This window comes from Chiloscyllium plagiosum, chromosome 8 (genome assembly GCF_004010195.1).
Source record: "Chiloscyllium plagiosum isolate BGI_BamShark_2017 chromosome 8, ASM401019v2, whole genome shotgun sequence".
Classification (NCBI taxonomy): domain Eukaryota; kingdom Metazoa; phylum Chordata; class Chondrichthyes; order Orectolobiformes; family Hemiscylliidae; genus Chiloscyllium; species Chiloscyllium plagiosum.
In genome coordinates, this window is record NC_057717.1 from 96,887,029 (window position 1) to 96,905,069 (window position 18,041).

The 18,041-nt window shown below is 43.8% G+C and overlaps 1 protein-coding gene across 1 annotated transcript in view; it reads right to left on the bottom strand.

Annotated features, from left to right (window-relative positions):
• Positions 1-292: 292 nt before the first annotated feature.
• xab2 (XPA binding protein 2) overlaps positions 293-18,041 on the bottom strand; it is a 47,289-nt gene continuing 29,540 nt past the window's right edge. Inside the window, exons 13-19 of the mRNA XM_043694846.1 lie at positions 14,936-15,098; positions 11,528-11,718; positions 10,907-11,029; positions 9,377-9,548; positions 7,131-7,257; positions 2,826-2,935; positions 293-664 (exon numbers count right to left, since the gene is read on the bottom strand). Of these exons, the coding sequence (XP_043550781.1) occupies positions 603-664; positions 2,826-2,935; positions 7,131-7,257; positions 9,377-9,548; positions 10,907-11,029; positions 11,528-11,718; positions 14,936-15,098 (948 nt within the window). The 3' untranslated portion in view covers positions 293-602. The remainder of the gene's footprint in view (positions 665-2,825; positions 2,936-7,130; positions 7,258-9,376; positions 9,549-10,906; positions 11,030-11,527; positions 11,719-14,935; positions 15,099-18,041) is intronic.

The following is an 18,041-nucleotide window of genomic DNA, read 5'->3' on the forward strand; positions in this document are numbered from 1 at the left end:
TCAGATTTAATGTTGGGTGCCTGGGAGGTACTGAGAATTCCGGGTGCATTATTTTGATGCTTTCTGCAGCGATAGTTTTTTTGAAAGCCTCGGGTCATGGAATGTCCTTGGGAAGCATTAGGAAAATCAATCCTCACGGAGACTGTCAATGTTTGGGAGAGAATGAAACACATGAGCGCTGCATAAGGAAAGATGGACAAGTACACAAGTTAATGAAGGTCTCTACTGTCTCCCAAAGTATAGAATCTGCACCCACCTTGACTAACTGCTGGTCTTTTCCACACATAGTATATTTTGTTGAACTCACCTTTATTAAAGTAATAAGAATGAACCTTGATTGTTTTTTAAAAAACAAAACTGGCTCCTGCCATATATTTATATAAATACAGTTTCACAAAAGACGAGAGAGTGCTCCTGGCTGGGAGCAGGCAGGTAGAAGATGTTGTAATCTTGTTACAAAACAGTCAGGGCATCTTTCTATCAGTTTAGTTTTTTGCTTGTTCAAATGTGCTTGAAACAGCACATAAAGGGTATCTGCATCTGAACAGCAGCTTCTGTTCCTAAAGGTGATGGGAAGTAATTACTGTGTTTGGAGTTACTGTTCAGTCATCCTTCAGGCCCCCAAACACTGCTGTAGGGACTGTTTTCTGCTCGAGTGGCACCTCTGTAAATAAAACAAAAAAGTTGTTAGGTAACTTACTAAAAGGGCAGTTAAAATTATTTTAATCTAGAATCCAATCTAGGGACAACACAGTGGTAAGCACTGCTGCCTCACAGATCCAGGGTCCCAGGTGTGATTGCAGCCTTCCAGGTGTGATTCCAGCCTCGGGCGACTGTCTGGGTGGCGTTTGCACATTCTCCCCATGTCTGGGTGGGTTTCCTCCGGGTGCTCTGGATTCCTCCCACAGTTCAAAGATGTTCAGGTTAGGGTAGATTGGCCAGGCTAAATCGCCCATAGTGTTCAGGGATGTGCAGGTTAGGTTCATTAGTCAGGAGTAAACTGTAGGGTAGGGGAATGCGTCTGTCTGGGTTACTCTTCAGAGTGGTGAATAGATGAGATTAGATTCCCGACAGTGTGGAAACAGGTCCTTCGGCCCAACAAGTCCACACTGACCCTCCAAAGAGTAACCCACCCAGACCCATTTCCCTCTGACTAACACTAAGGGCAATTTAGCATGGCCAATTCACCTGACCTGCACATCTTTGGACTGTGGGAGGAAACCCACACAGGCGTGGGGAAAATGTGCAAACTCCACACAGACAGTCACCCGAGGCTGGAATTGAACCTGGGACCCTGGTGCTGTGAGGCACCAGTGCTAACCACTGGGCCACTGTGCTACCCCTTGTTGGGCCAAAGGGCCTGTTTCCACACTGTAGAGATTCTAGATTGGATTCTAGATTATACCAGAGGTGTTTCAATAACCATGATATCAACTCTAATCTAAAATAAACAGAGAGGTTTACTTGAAAGGAAACACTTGAACATATTTACTTGCTAATTTAGAGAGTCTTGTGGTGTGGTGAGCAGCCCCCACATCTCTGAGCCACAGGCTCCATGACTCAACTGTCAAGATAGGTTCATTACTTTCAACTCCATACACTGTTACAGCAGATGATGCACCTCAAAGATATCCTCTAACCCTCCCTGAAAAAATCCTATATTCCCACTGAGAATCCCTTGCCTAAGACTGCCCAAGCTAGAGAAGAAGCAGCCAAGAAGAAGCCAATCACCTGGAGCACCTCTTTCAGGCCGGGATCAAGGCCAGGTGTAAATACTGGAAGGTGTGGGTGAAAATCCGAGCATCTTCAAACATCATTTGCGGGAGGGTGTGAGAGATGGAGCACTGTCCTGTTCAGTCACCTCAGAACCTCAGTGGACTAAAGTCATCCTCAATCCTGAGGGACTGCTAGAGACGGGACAGCTTTGGTCCACCCAGTTTGTGATCCTGAGGTGACTGACTAGTCCAATGCTAAGTCTATATGGGTTCAGTCCCAATACACACCAATGGCAGCTGGTGAGACAGGACAGATCGCCAGTCCATCATGTGAGGGAAAGAATGTTTCTATTAACGCTCCAGGCTACAACATGCAGGAAATGGTGCATGCTGTCATAGCGACTGTAGCTTCCTAAGTGAACTGTAACACTTCACCGCCAACAGTCTAGCAACTCACCAAACTAGTTGTTTCACCTCCACGTGACAGTCTGCACTGGGAGCATTACTGGGCCATTCAGCACAGAAAGGTCTATCCACATAACACTGCCAGCTGGAATCACTGGATACCCTAAGACACACACGTCAACTAAAGTGGCTACGTTATTACCTCAATGCAATCAGTGAACACTACAGAAACCAGCAATCAAAGCAGGAAACTCGCTTTGCAGTCTGTCTCAGAGTAACATTACCAAAGCTCTATGTAATTTCTTTTTGTTTGAAGGTTATGCATGGAGACCTCCTATTTAAATAGTGTGCACCCATTATTGCATATAGTAACGCACATCCGCTATTTAAGATCCACCACCACTATTCCAGCCAGGGAAAAATGTGGAACTGGCTGCACTTCCACATGATGCTGAAATAAAACAGTTCAAAATGACCTGGGTGTTGGTGTTAAGCACTGATCACCAACTAGTTCTACAGTTAGGGAAAGCAAGTGAAAGGCAACAGATAGATTTCGAGACAGCTTTGGGAGTTACTTAGGAAGTTGCAAAGAAGGAAAGGGCTTAGAACGTTTGATAGAGGTTTTAACAGAGGTGCTTTGAATGTGTAAGTGCAGTTTTAGTCAGGCTGCACTCCCGTGGGATTACTGTCAGAATCTTCACATACCGTCAGGTTCTTCATCACCTTCCTCGTCATCATCGTCATCGTCGATGTCAATCTCATCAGGATTGGCTTGTTTGGTAAGTTCAGCCAGCTCACTGCGAGACGCATCGCTCCTGTAATGGACAGCAGGAAAACTCAAAACTCTGCAAACAGTAATACCAAAGAACCGAAACAGGCTTCTGTAGCTAAAAACAAAGTTGCAATCTGGCAAAACCACCCTTGAATGAAATTTGATGCCATAAGTCCGCAGATTTGTACTAGGGGCCAATTCCATTTGGCTATTGGTTGCAGTCCCAGATAACATCTCACAAGGGAAATTAAACGAAAATGTTCTTTTAAAAAAAAATCTATTTCCTCTCACTTATTCGAAGCCTGTTCATTACCATTCACAGCTGGAAATAAGGACTAGCAACATAGCAGCAGGAATAGGCGATTCAGCTTGTTGAGCTTGCTCTACTACGTTACGTTCTATCTCACTGCTATATTCCTGTGGTATCCCCACATCCCTTGTCTTCATCAGAAATGGACAGCTATCAATCTCTGTTGCACAATGACTGAGCTTCTAGACTCCTCTGGGGTAGAAAATTCCAAAGACTCAGGACTCTGAAGAAATTCAACCTCATCTCAGTCCTAAACAGTTTGCCTCTTATTGTGAAACTGTCTCACATGATTCTGAATCCCTCACCCATGGAACCATCCTTCCTGCCTCTCAAGATCTCCTCTCGTTTGTCTAAACTCTCGACACTACAGGCTGCATCTCCTCAATCTCTCCTCACATGACAGGAACCTCCAAGGCAAGTATCCCCTTCCTAAAGCAATGAGATCAAAACTGCCCACAACACCTCGTGTGGTCTCCCCAAAGTTCCATATGAATAAAGCTAGACATCTTTGTTCCTGTACCCAAATCACCCTGCAATTAGGCCAATGGCCATCTCCCTTTCTAATTGCTGCAAGCTAACTTTCAGTGACTTCTGAAGTGACATTAACACTTCCCAATCTCTCGCCATGTGAGAAACATTCTGAATAAGGTGGATAATCTCACACTTGGCCATTTCATGCTCCATCTACTTTGTTCTTGCCCATTCACTCTGCTCGTTCAAATCCCCAGGAATTCTCTTTGCATTGTGCTCACACAACACGTTTCCAGCTAGGTGTGTCATTTGTTACTTCGGAAAATTTACCCTAGGTCTCCACATCCATATCATTGTCATCGAGTGTGAACAGCTCGGGTCCAATCCCTTGCGTTACCCAACTGGGCACTGCCTGTCAACTTCTGAATGACCCCATTTATTCCTATTTCCTGCTTTTCTTCTGGTAAACAATCCTCAATCCATGCCAACATATTACCCCTGAACCTGGTGTTCTAATTCTGTTCACTGACCTTCTCAGTGAACCCCTAATGTAAAGTGTTCTGAAAATCCAAATATGCTACATCTTCTGTTTTAACACATGTATCGTACAGTGGAAGCAAGTGTGCCACACTCCCAGCCCAATCACATTCCTAAATTGTCAATGTTATTCAACTATTTAACACATGCTGCTCGACTGCAGAATAATATCTAATGTTGGATACCAGAGGATATCAATTCACTTTAATGGACAGGACCCTGCAGCTGGGTGCAGAAAGATCTCTCTCACATACACACAATGTGTTAGTTTCAACTCAACAAAATAAGCAACAGCCATTCTCTAGTTAAGCTCTCAGGACAATACCGTGACCAACCAGAGTTGACCTGCCTGGTTTAACACTTAAACAAAGTTTAGCAGTTAACTGTTAGTCATCATTAACTGAAACAATGGCCGTGGCAATGCTGCTTTCAGTACTCTCCCCTCCGACAGAATAAATGTTGTTTATTTCTTCTGAATTGTCCTGAAGATGCAAGGCAAAGGATGTCTTTCAGCAACACGCAAATTCTTTAAACATTAGCCACCCCACGTCTACTGCCATACTGTATCGTTCCAATCCATTAAAACTAATCGGCCTTCTTAGTTTCTTTTGTTTAGATGCATGAATTGTTCTGAGGGGTTACTCCATTTAAACTTAATGAAGGGTTTTATCTTACTATGGCAATTTGTCCTCAAGGTTCTCTTACAATAATATTAATTTGCCTTTTTTCATAGCATATGCGAGGTATAAATACATACTTCCTAATTGGTACATCAACATTCTTCTCTATAAAAGCACCTTGTATATATTCCAGGAATTCTCCCGCCATAACAGTGGTAGTGTTTGACCAGAAACTGAATTAGACTTGCTGTATGAATACTGTGGCGCCATAACAGCAGGTTTGGAACTCTGCAGTCAGTAACACATCTCGGGTCTCCCCAAAACAGGTCTACAAAGCACAAGTCAGGACACTGCACCCATTAATGACTGACAGACAGAATATTCTCCACTTACTTGGATAATCATAACTCAAGAAGTATGCATCCAGAACAATACATCCAGTTCAAAACAGTGCATTTAATTGGGATGTTGCTCATCACTTTCAACTTGTACGCCCTCCACCACAGAAGCACACAGCTTCCATTGTGCATCAACTACAAGATGCACTGCTGTAAATAATCAAGGCCTCTTCAACAGCACCTTCCAAATCAGTGAACTCTTGTCACATTGAAGACCAAGGGTATTTCATCCTTCTTCATCCCCAGTGCCCCCCCCACACCTGTACAGCTGAGCCACCCACCTGCAGTGTCACAAACGTGGCTCATGATTCATTCCTCTGAGGAACGATCCCACTCACCAGCATCTGGAGTGAGAGACTCAGGGACTCCTGCACTAGCTGCATGCTACTCCCCTGTCCACATGGATCACTCACCACTCAATGCATGCTACAAGACAGGTATTTAACATGGCTATGTTGCCCTGCCATGACTTAAGCTTCCTTTGGACTATAAACTGGTCATTAGTAAGTAGAAAAACAACTTATTTATTTATTCATGGAATGTGGGCATTGCTGACTGGATATTTATTGCCCATCTATAGTTGCCCTTGAGAAGAGGGTGATGAGCTGCCTTCTTGAACTGCTGCCATCTATATGCTGTAGGCAGACTCTCAATACTCTTGGGGAGGGAATTCCAGGATTTTGACCCAGTGACACTGAAGGAACGGCAATGTATTTCCAAGTCAGGAAGGGGAGTGGCTTGGAGGGGAACTCGAAGGTGGTGGTGCTCCCATGTATCTGCTGCCTTTGTCCTTCTGGATGGAAATGATCATTGATTTGGAATGTGTTGTCTCAGAAGCCTTGGTAAATACAGGGCATCTTGTAGATGGTACACAATGCTGCTACTGAGTAATGGCGGTCAAAGGACTGAATTATTGTGGTGCCAATCAAGTAGGGTGCTGGATAGTGCCAAGCTTCTTGGGTGTTATTGTAGCTTCACTCATCCAGGCAAGTGGGAGTGTTCCATCATACTCCAAACTTGTGCCTTGTAGACAGTGGGGAGTCTGGAGTGAGTTACTCACTGCAGGATTCCTAGCCTCTGACCTGTTCTTGTAGTCACAATATTTACATGGCTAGTCCAGTTCAGTTTATAATTAATGGTAACCCCAGGATATGATATTGGATGATGATCCCATTGGATTTCAAATGGCGATGGTTGATTCTGTCTCACTGGAGATGATCATTGCAAGAGGTGCAAATGTTACCGAGTGTTATTCACCAATCCACTCCTCCTGTGCCTAAAAGGCTGATACTGAGAAGTGTGTTGATGAAACATAACTCATTAGTAGTAGAGAATTTACACACAATTTGCAAAGAGAACATTTCAGTGAATACTTACCAAGCAATCAACTTGGAGTTTTATTGCAACCTCTTTCTTTCCCCTCCTCTTCAAACTCAATTCCTAACAGTAAACTGTGGCTCCTCTTCAACCCCTAAATAAACTACTTACTATTGTAATGTCATTTTTGATTTTATTTTTCCATCTGCTAGTTGTTTCGACTGGATCACTTCCCTGACCGCACCTAATTCCCTTACTCCACAAATCTCTGTGCACTCGCTCTGTCTTCAACTGTACTCACTGTTAAGCTGCTGGTTTTGCGTTACTGACCGAGATGAACACAATGTTTAGGAGGACACGGAGGAGCGTAGGAAGAAAGGCTAGATGTTGAGAAATTGGCACAAAGGTTACATATTGGGTCAAATTCCAGGACCCTCTATTAAGTCACTAAGGTTACTGGCAGGGGTAATGTGCCCATGGAAGCTTATGCCATCTAAAGTAGATTCCCGGATGCTCAGACTGAAAGACACGAAGATTAACATAAGTGACAGGATTCGTTTCCATTTTGCTGGAGACACAGCATACCTGACAAACAGAATTTTGTCTTTGGGTTTGGGTTTTTCCCTCTCAGCTTCTTCTGCTAACTGTTGTGCTTTCTGCTCCAGCAGCTTCATGTCATCCATTCCACTTTGTCCAGGCGCAAGGTCAGAGACTGCAAAGTAAACGTGAGGAGAAAACGCTGAGTTTCCTGAAAACTCCATTTACATCTGTTGAACAATGCAGGATTTGAATATCACCTCTCACAGAAGCTTCTTACCTGGATACACTTCACTCAGTTATCAAGTTAAGTAACTGACTTAGACTGAAAGTTCCCCTTTAAAAAAAAACTCGGGCTATTCCTCCTGTAAAGAGTTTATTTTGTCCTCCCAAACTTACTGCTGCTACCAGTAATAAAACCAAGCCATCACAAGGTACTACTTTAGTCCAGCAGTTTGGGGCACAGAGCTGAGAACACTGCCAGCACATTTTAGTTTATTAAGCATTCTATAATGTATCAATTCACTCAGAGCCTGCTCCTAATGAATCACAGCTTTCAAAATAGAAGGCCAGGCTCAGAAAACCTTCGGTAAAACTCTGTCCAGGCAGCTTCTTCTCCGGCCAACATTTTCTGTTTACTCTTTCAATGGGAGGTGGGCATCATTGACAAGCCAGCATTTGGATACGAACCGCCAAGTGCCCATGAACTGAATGGCTTGCTTGGTCACTTCGGAGACCCACGGCTGAGAGTCTGCAGTCACGTGGAGCTCAGCCCCTGTAAGGAGGGTACAGTTCCTTCCCTCAAGGACATTAATGAATTGGATGATCATCGTAGTCATCATTACGCAGATTAGCATTAATTTCCAGAGTTTTAACAATTTGAATTTGAATTCGATCTGCTGCCATGGTGAAAGTTAAACCCCACGTCACTAGGGCATTAGTCTTGGCCTTTGAATTACACATCCAGTGATAATGTCACCATACCACCTTCTCACACAGAGTCTGCATGAAAAGACTCCAACTTAACAAGACACTGTTCGGTGAACAGTTTAGGGAAAAGGCCAAGGGCTTGCAGTGTAAGACATATCTCAGACATTGAAAGAAGAGATGAAAGGGAAACTGATGTCAAGTTAAGATGATGTCAATATTACCAAAACCTGTAGACTACGGGAGGGAGGGAAGACTAAACAAGGTAAAAGGATGATTTTACTGTTGTAATTTTCTGATAAAGAATGAGTTGCAATAATAAGACAATGTGCACATTGTGGTACAGACTTGTTTCTTAAAGCAGTTTAATGGGATACAGTAGCAAAGTGCTTACGTTGCTAGTCTAATCCAGAAGTCCAGGAACGTGAGTTCATCTCTCACTTTTGCACAGGGGAATGTAGATTCAGTTAATGAAATAAATCTCAAACTAAAAGTCCCGTACTGAAAACAGTCACAGTCAACTTACTGTATTGTCATAAAAACCCATTTTTAAGAAATGATCTTTATCTGATCTATTTGCCACTCCAAACCCAAAGTGAGTGACTCCTACCTGGCCTCTGAAACATATTAACAACCAAGTTGTATTTGGAGGAGAATTTGAAGAAAATTGGACCCTTTTATCTTTGAGGGGTGGTGCCTGGGAGATGCAAGTGACTGCAACCTGCATGCAATGGTAAATCTGGAAAATGGCCAGTATGAGAAGGTCAGCTACAAAGCAAGCCCAACAGAAAATCTGGGCTGGCAGCAACTGAAGCTGTGTGTGTGAGAAGTGAGCAACACATGGAACAGACTGTTCAACAGTGTAGCAGTAGAGGGAAAACACCAGCACTGTTATACAAAATGCACTGGAGGACCTGGATCATCTGTAACTATCTTGGGAAGATTGACAACCATCACTACATTTTTTAAAAATAAGTCTTTCTTGGGATTTGGGAGGTGAGGCTAGACTACTGTTTTACGCCTAACCCTAACTGGAGAAGGTAGTGGTTAGCTATCCTCTTGAAGCTCTGTAACCCATGTGGTGTAGGGACACCCACAGTTCTGGGTGCTCCAGAATTTTAACCCAGAGACAGTGAAGGAACATTTCCAGATGTGAGGTTCGGGACGAACTTGCACGCGATGGAGTTTCAATGCAACTGGTGCCCTTGTCCCTCCAGGTGAGGGAGTTTGCAGGTTCGGAAGATGCTATCAAAGGTGAAGCTGCCGCAGTGAATCAGCTGCTACGGTGTCAATGGTGGCCTGAGTGCATGCTTAATGATCGCTGCACTGGAAACTATCACTTGGCCACTTTGCAGCTAATTGCTTACCTGTGCCTGTGGCATTAGTGGAGGCTTTTAACATCTGCGATGACATAAAATTGACCTGGGTGTTGTATGTGGCCTGCACGCTACGTTTAATCCGCAACATTTCGCGAATGGTGTCCTCATTTCCATGCCGGATCTCAAATTCCTTCCACGTCTGCCAGAATGATGGTGTTATCTGAAAATGATGAGAGTTAAATCAGAAATTTATTCAAAATCTATATCGACAGCAATAGGGACAGGGGATAAGATCAAATCTTGTTGAAGCTGAAAACTGCCTGGTGCATTGAAGAATAATTCCCAAGTGTAAAAAGAAACAATTCTAAATAACTGATCTCTTATGCCCTCAATATATCACGGAATAGTAATACAGAATGAAAGCAGGATATTCAGCGGATCCTTTCTGTGCCAGCTGTCAGCAGGAGTAACTCACCGAGTGCCAATCCCTGCCTTCACTCCGTAGCCCTACAAACCTTTCCTTCTCGGGTAATGATCCAATTCCCTTTTGAAAGCCGTGATTGTTCTTGCCTTCATTGCAGTCTCAAGCAGTGCACTTCAGAATCTGGCCACTTGTTGCATAAAGATGGTATTCCTCTTGTGCTGCTTTTGCTACTTTTGCAGTAACCTTAGATCTGTGCCTCTAGTTCTCAATGCTTCCACTTTACCTCCTAGTTTCGAACATCTCAATGTCAAATCTCCGCTCAACCTTCTCTTCTTAAGAACCGTCCCAGTTTCTTCACTCTATCAACAGTACTTAACAGAGGCTCCCCATTTCTGGAACCACACAAATCTTTTCTGCACCCTTTCCAATGCCTTCACATTCTCCCTACAGTGTGGAGAGTAAGAACTGAACACAGTACTCCTCCCACACCCAACCCAATCGCGGTAACTCACTGAGCAAAATCTAAGCAGACAGGTCTAGTGGTGCAGAGGGCATGTCCCTGCCTCTGGGCCAGAAGGTTTCAGAAGGGGTGACATGGTGGTTCAGTGATTAGCACTGCTGCCTCACACTGCCAGGGCCCGGATTCAATTCCAGACTCAGGCTACTGTGTAGATGGAGTTTGTACATTCTCCCTGTGTCTGTGTGGGTTTCCTCCGGATGTTCCGGTTTCCTCCCACAGTCCAAAGTTGTGCAGGTTAGGCGGATTAGCCATGGGAAATGCAGGGTAACGGGGTCTGGGTGGGATGCTATGCACAGTGTAAGTGTGGGCTTGATGGGCTGAATGGCCTGCTTCCACACTGTAAGGGATTCTATGATTGTGATTCCCATCCCAGAATACAGGTGGTATATTCATAATGTGGCTTAACAGGTGAAGTATCAACCTGCAAGTTCTTCCAATGCATCTAGGGCACATGGTAAGAGTGGGAGTGTCTCCTGGTCAGCGCAGCACAAATTGAGCTGGTACTCCTCAAGCTACAACAATTCCACCGATGGAAACAGAGACAGGCATGTGTTTTTGCCAATCTTCTGCATCTCTGGGCACAGCAGGAATTCCTTAAGGAGCATGAAAGCAAAACGCCAGTCGAGGAACCCACCCGTGGATCGCAGAGCTGCGAGCAGTAAGAGTAAATGGATCGGGCCCGATCAATTTCACCCAGTTTACATTCCATATCTGCGAACCGCAGGCACATATCCCGAGCGTGTTCATCTGGCAACACCTGCAAGGAAAAAGAAATTAATGCACCTACAGTACCAAAATCATAAACCGCCTTAGAAATGCTCAGGGAATAGCATACTCTGTAACAGCCACCTAGGTCACAAACAGAATGCATAACCCATCACATTATCACTACAACACTGCTCAGCACAGAGCTTAACACTCTTAGTGCTAGGCAATTAAGAGATTTGCTGCTGCTGGGAGAATCCACACATTAATTAGGATTAAGCACAGCGGTCATTCAAACCCTACAGTGATGGAAACCCGATGCACAGTGCACTCTCTCAATAGCACACCCACGCAGCTGAAGTGCCTTCAATCATCCGCTCCTCGACATCGGATTGGTTCCAACCAGCACACTGCTGGTACCCTCCGAACTTCAGCAGAACGAGAAAGGACACTTGCTGAGCTGGGCAAGACATTCTGTACAATCCCTGGCTGAACATAAATCCACCTGCAACAGAATGAGGAGGAGATGTAAAGTGATGGCCAGCGGTACCTCAATCGCCTTCTCGTAGATACCCCGCGTGTGGGTAACTCCGTATATTTCAGCCGCTCTTTTGATGTAGATGTTGTACATCTCATACTGCTCCAAAGGCTCGACTGCCTTGGTTGCTCTTTCGTACACAGCCATGGCGTGGCGAGCTAAACCGTACTCCTCCTCCAGCTTGGCATACAGAAGGTAGATAGCTGCAGAGGATAAGATTATAGCTGAGTAACAATGACTGACGAATCACGGTATTGGTCCTCCTTGGCCCTCTCTCTTGCTCAAACAGCAGATACAAAAAACTAAATTCCTGGACTCCACAATTAATTAGAGTTACATAAATACCGACTGCGTATAGGGAGGAACCACAGGTTAACATACAAAGTTGCACAGGTCTCTGCTGTCATTTCTAGGTCTTTGGTGGTTTTGTTAATCTGACATTATCAATATGACACAGTGCAACTTGTTGCATAGTTGCAGTATGTTTGCCTAAACAGGGTTATGTTTATCACATAAATAACAAGTATAAAAGCTTAAATCCCTCAGGAGAAGTAGTGGCATTGTGGTAATGTCATAGGATTAGTAATTCACAATCCTAGGCAAACAAACAATCTGAGGGACATGGGTTCCAACAATCAGCAGTGTTATCATGTCCAGACAATCTGTTTTAGTGAACACGCAGCTGAAACGCGAGTGGGAAAACCTCTCCAACACACATTAAGGTTCAGTGATGCATTCCATGAATTTTGGAAGACAAGATAAAAAGTCCACTTGGATACTAATGACAAGGTACACATTTCTTGCAGATTAATATATATAACAACAACTGGCTCAGATGGCTGGACAGCTGCTAACAGTGCGGGTCCAATTCCCACACTGGTTGAGGTCACCATGAAGATCCTACCTTCTTGAGCTTGCCCCTCACCTGAAGTGTGGTGACTCCCTTTTTAAACTCACCAAGTGTCATCTCTCTCTCTAAAAAGAGAGCACCCCAATGGTCCTCTGGGTCTACGGTAACATATTCTTTACATTAGGAACCATCGATTAGCATGCAATGGTTGTTAAATTATAATTAGAACTGGACTGTGTAAACCCCAGCTACTGGTAAACTGAAGTCAGTATACTTGGACCAATCAATCCCACAGGTCCATCTGTTCATTGGGCAGGATTTTAGATACCCAATTATGTAACTTGAAAGGGTTCAGAAAAGATTTACAAGGATGTTGTCAGGTTTGGAGGGTTTGAGCTAACGGGAGAGACTGAATAGGCTGGGGCCGTTTTCCCTGGCATGTCGGAGGCTGAGGGATGACCTTATAAAGGTTTATAAAATCATGAGGCATATGGATAGGGTGAACAGTCAAGGTCTTTTCCCCAGAGTAGGGGAGTTCAAAACTAGAGGACATAGGTTTAGGGTGAGAGGGGAATGGTTTAAAAGAGACCTAAGGGGCAACTTTTTCACGCAGAGGGTGGTGTGTGTATGGAACAAGCTGCCAGAGGAGGTGGTGGAAAATGGTACAATTACAACTTTTATTAAAGGCATCTGGATGGGTACATGAATAGGAAGAGTTTGGAGGGATATGGACCGGGTGCTGGCAAATGAGACTAGATTAATTTAGGATATCTGGTCGGCATGGACGAGTTGGACTGAAGGGTCTGTTTCTGTGCTGTACAGCTCTTTGACTCAGTGTGGTCACATCAAAACTTTTGACTGCTTGATTGATGTAAAGCTCTGTGTTACCGTGAATGGATGTGCATATTTGAACTGTCAAATCACAAACAATCCAATCTAGGAAGTAGTATTTTGTCAGAATCTGAAACTCTGCTCACCCTTTGGAATGGGGTGAAAGTGTGAAGAGACACGACCCAGAGACACTAAAAATATGTAGCTGGACACGAGAAACTGAAGGGAAAAAAAAAACCAAGAGAATGAAAAGTGAAAAACAGTGTGCACTATAACCTTGCCTAAATGCAAGTTTTTGTTCTTGAGAAAGCAAGCTGCTGTTATAATTTGGAGCTTGTCTTGCAGCGCAGTGGGCAGTATTTCTGCGTCTGAGCCAGACATTCCAGATTCCAGCCTCACCAGGACTTGATGGCCAAGTAAGGTGTGCTCATAACGTAACCAAATGTAAATACTTCCAGCACACACAAAAACTGGAGCTTTAGATGTGATGATCCATAGCTGCAGAATGCAGCACACATGTGAAAGTGGATTGTGCCACAGCAATATAGACCCCTGGGGTGCCATGGCAGAGGTGAGGGGTACCCAGTTGCCTGGAGAGTCAGTGCCTGTAGCACAGGCCTCAAACCCTTCAAAGATGTGGGTTCTCCCTCCCCACCATAGCTCCAAGAGGCGGTCACAGCACAGTGGGTCAGAATTGCTTTCAGCCAGAGAACTGAAGACTTACCAATTAGGAGGGATGAGAAAGGAAATTCAGCAAAAGATAACCGTAAAGTCAAAGTGAGGCCATCCAGGAGAGATCTGAGGGAATGGTGTTCACACAGGGAGCATCTGCAACTTGGGTTCTGGCTCAATTATTAACATTTAAATCAAAGATCAAAGAGGTTTGCTGGACAAAGCTATAAAAGGATATGAAGCTGAAGGAGGTGAAAGAAGATACAGCATGATTCCTGTGCAATCGCAGAACAGACTAATTCTGATCCTACATATTGAATACAGATAAAATGAAGCACAAAGTTGGGACAAAGGGTGAAACTGGAGAATGGAGTCATCCTCTCAGATTTGAAGCTTTTTTTCAAATAGGAGGAACAATAAGGCAATTGATTACCTACCAGAAGTGAAGTTCAAGATTCAGAGATGCATACTGCAGCTCAGAAGCACATTTTAGAAGCCTTGCTAGCCTCTAAAATACATGTCAGAATTCTTAAATCATGACTGGCTGCGTAGTGCCAGAAATGATTCAAACTCACTGTACAGACTTATAATTGGAATGACTTTCTTTAGTTAATTCAAATCCAAAACCAATCTACGTTTATTTTTAAATACATGTAGTTTTTCAATAATGCGATAGTTGTGTTCTTGTGTGACACTGTGCTATATAAAAATCATGCAATAAAATTAGCACTTAGTGTTGGCGATGCAATTGCATTGTAGCCAACATACGTTTTAAAAGTTCAAACGTTAAAAACTACACCCCCGTTCATCAATTGCTTTACAGCCAATTCGTGTTAATGAAATGTACAAGCAAAGATGCTCACTCCAACGAAAAAGCATGTTGTCAGTTTTGATCGAAGCCATAAGAATGTGGTCACACCTAAAAAATTTATCACAAAATGCAGCAAAACCTAAAACTAAAAAACTAAATGATGTTTTACTGAATTCCTAATGGCTGGCATCAATCACTGGAATTACTGACTGCAACCCTGAACGAGAGTTAAAGCCCTGAGTTTTTAAGTACTGACTTTTGGCAAATTTCGGCGGACACCCATCAAGAGCTTGTTCAAACAGGTCTCGAGCTCGTTCCAGTTTCTTCCCACCATACCGATCGATGAATTTGGTAAGGTAAGTGTTCCAAATGTCGAACACGTTGGGCCACTTAAACAGAGCAACCCCTCTCTCATAGGCCTGCAAAAAAAAAGCACACTTGGTTACATTGGAGCAAGACAGCCTTTCACCTTTAGTTGATGAATTGCATCCCGTTCAGCTGCACAAACTAGGCTCCTTGCCTGTTCCTTGTTCTGTGTCGAGGAACAGACCTTACTGGATGGGGCACTGTAACTGTCATGGCACTGGGTTCAACTAGAAGATCAGCCAGTCACTTTGTGCATGGCTGCTGCCCAATTACTATCAAATGTTGAACCATCAACAAAGTCTGCATCCCCCAGAACAACAGGACTGCAATGCTACCATAGTTAAAGCCTAACAATACTCAAGACTCACACAGTGCAGAAAAGGCCCTTCGGCCCATCGAGTCTGCACCAACATAATTATCACTCGTGGCATGCTAATCCCAGTTTCCTGCACTTGCCCCATATCCTCGAATCTTACGATTTTTCATGTGTTATCCAAACAAGTTGTAAGGTTTCCGGCCTCCTTCCCAGGCATCACATTCCAGATTCCCACCACCCACTGAGTGAAAACATTTTTTTCCTCAAATCCCCTCTAAGTCTCCTGTCCCTCACCTTAAAACTATGCTCCCCTTGTGAATTACACCTCAACCAAGGGGAACACCTGCTCTCTATGCACCATACCCATAGCCTTCATTATTTTATACATCTCAATCACGTTTCCCCCCCCCACCCTTCTCTGTTCTAAATAAACCAATCCAAACCGATCTAATCTCTCCTGATAGCTGAACTTCTCCTTCCCAGGCAAAATCCGCTCCCCCTCCAGTACTATCACATCCTTCCTGTAGTGAGGTGACCCGAACTGCTCAGGCAGTGGCCTGACCAATGCTCTCAACAACTCCAACCTTACCTCCTTGCTCTTATACTCCATGCCATGACTGATGAAAGCAAGTGTCCCATTTACCTTAACTATCCTATTCACGTGCTCTGCTGACTTCAGGATCTGTGAATAATTACCCCAAGATCCCTCTGTTGCTCCAAGCTACCCAAGTGTTCTGCCATTCATTAAATACTCCCTCATCTTGCTTCTTCTTCCAAAGTGCATTACCTCACACTTATTGGGGTTATCTTCCACTGCTCTGTCCATCTGACCAACATCATCTAAGCTGAACCACAGAATTACAAAGCACTGACAGGACTCGGTTCAATTCAAGCTGGTGTCCATGCTTTTCATCTCATGTGATTTAAACAAAAATTATTCCCCTCCCTATGAGATGAGTGTTTCACGGTTAAGTCCAGCATTTACTGAAACTGCCTTTCCCTATTTGTCCTTCAGAAGGTGTTGACAATCCATCTTCTCGATCAGCTGAAGTCAACCCGGTGACGCTACACCCATTTTGACCCAGCGACAGTGAAGGTCTGCCAAGATAGTTCTGAGTCCGGAAGGTGTGAGGAGTTTGGACAGGAACTTGCAGGTGGTGGCGATCCTAGGCATCTGCTGCCCTAGTCCTACTCAGTGGTAGGTTTGGAAGGTGCTATTGATGGAGCCTTGGTGAGGTACTCCCAGTGCGCCCTGCAGATGGTACACACTGCTGCCACTAATGCATGCTTTACACTCCAGGATAATTAACTGAATTTAATACACAGTTGAAATGGTGGGATTTGAACATGTGTTCCAAGAGCATTAGCCTGGATTACTAGTTGAGTGACATGATGATTATGACATCACCTCATCATGGTTGCTACCTAGTATTAAGTTGCAATGTACTGTCAAGTCAGAACGTTTTATTTGACTCTCGAGACTTTGATTCTCACTGCGCAGATCTAGAATCAAACTTGTAATGTGCAATAATAGAAACAAATTAGCCATGGCAGCTCGGGGCAGCATGGGGGAAGAACTGCTTTGTTTTATATATACAGGAATATAACATTTGAATTAATTTCAGAAAATTGATTGAAAGCCATATTGTTCAGACCAACACAAGCAAGGCTCATAATAATCACTCCTGTTTGAAACAACCCATATGTTTTTTAGCCTTCTGCAACCCTTATAAGATACCATCCCAAGCATCATGCTTTCATAAGGAAATGAGAGTTTACAACAATCTGAAGAAATGATTGGCTGGTCATAACACAGCATGCTAAATTGGGCTGGTTTACCTTGCATTGATATAACGATAGGCTGAATGGCCTCCTACCCCAGTGCATGATTCCAGAGAGAATTAAAACATCATTACTCACTCAAGCCAGCGGTTCTAACCATCCATGCTCAGGACTAACAGTAAATTGTTGAAATGAGGCATAAATGGCTTGTCTAAATGAGTGGAGGTTTCTTAAGGGCAGCTAAGGATGGGAAATTAAAAGTGCTGGCCAGCCACTGAGTCCCAGGAGTGAATAATAAAAACAGCCTGGAAAAACTGTTGCTGTGATGAAGCGGGGAGGGAAGAGGAGGAGATTGGACACAGCCTGCCAGAGGTGCAGTCTAATTGTCAGTTCTAGTCTATTTAGTTCTATTCATCAATGACATACAGATAAATAGATTGTTTTGCACATTTTACATAAGCTTCTTTGCTCTAATTCATTTGTAGTCATACAGCACGGAAACAGACCCTTCAGGCCAACCATGTTCCTAAACTTGTCTCACGAGCCTGTGTTTAGCCCAGATCTCTTCAACCTCTCCTACTCATGTACATATCCAAATGTCTGTTAAATGCTGTAACTGTACCTACATCCACCACTTCGTCTGGCAGTTCATTCACACACGAATCATTATGTAAGAAAAGTTGTCCTGCATGTCCTTTTTAAAACTTTCTCCTTTCACCTTAAAAATATGCCCCCTAGTTTTGAACTCCCCCACAACAAGGGAAAAGACTCTTGTCATTTCACCTTATCCATACCCTCATGAGTTTATAAACCTCTGTAAAGTCATCTCTCAAGCTCCTATGCTCTAGTGAAAAAAGTCCCAGCCTATCCAGCCATTTTTAAAACTCAAACCCTCCAA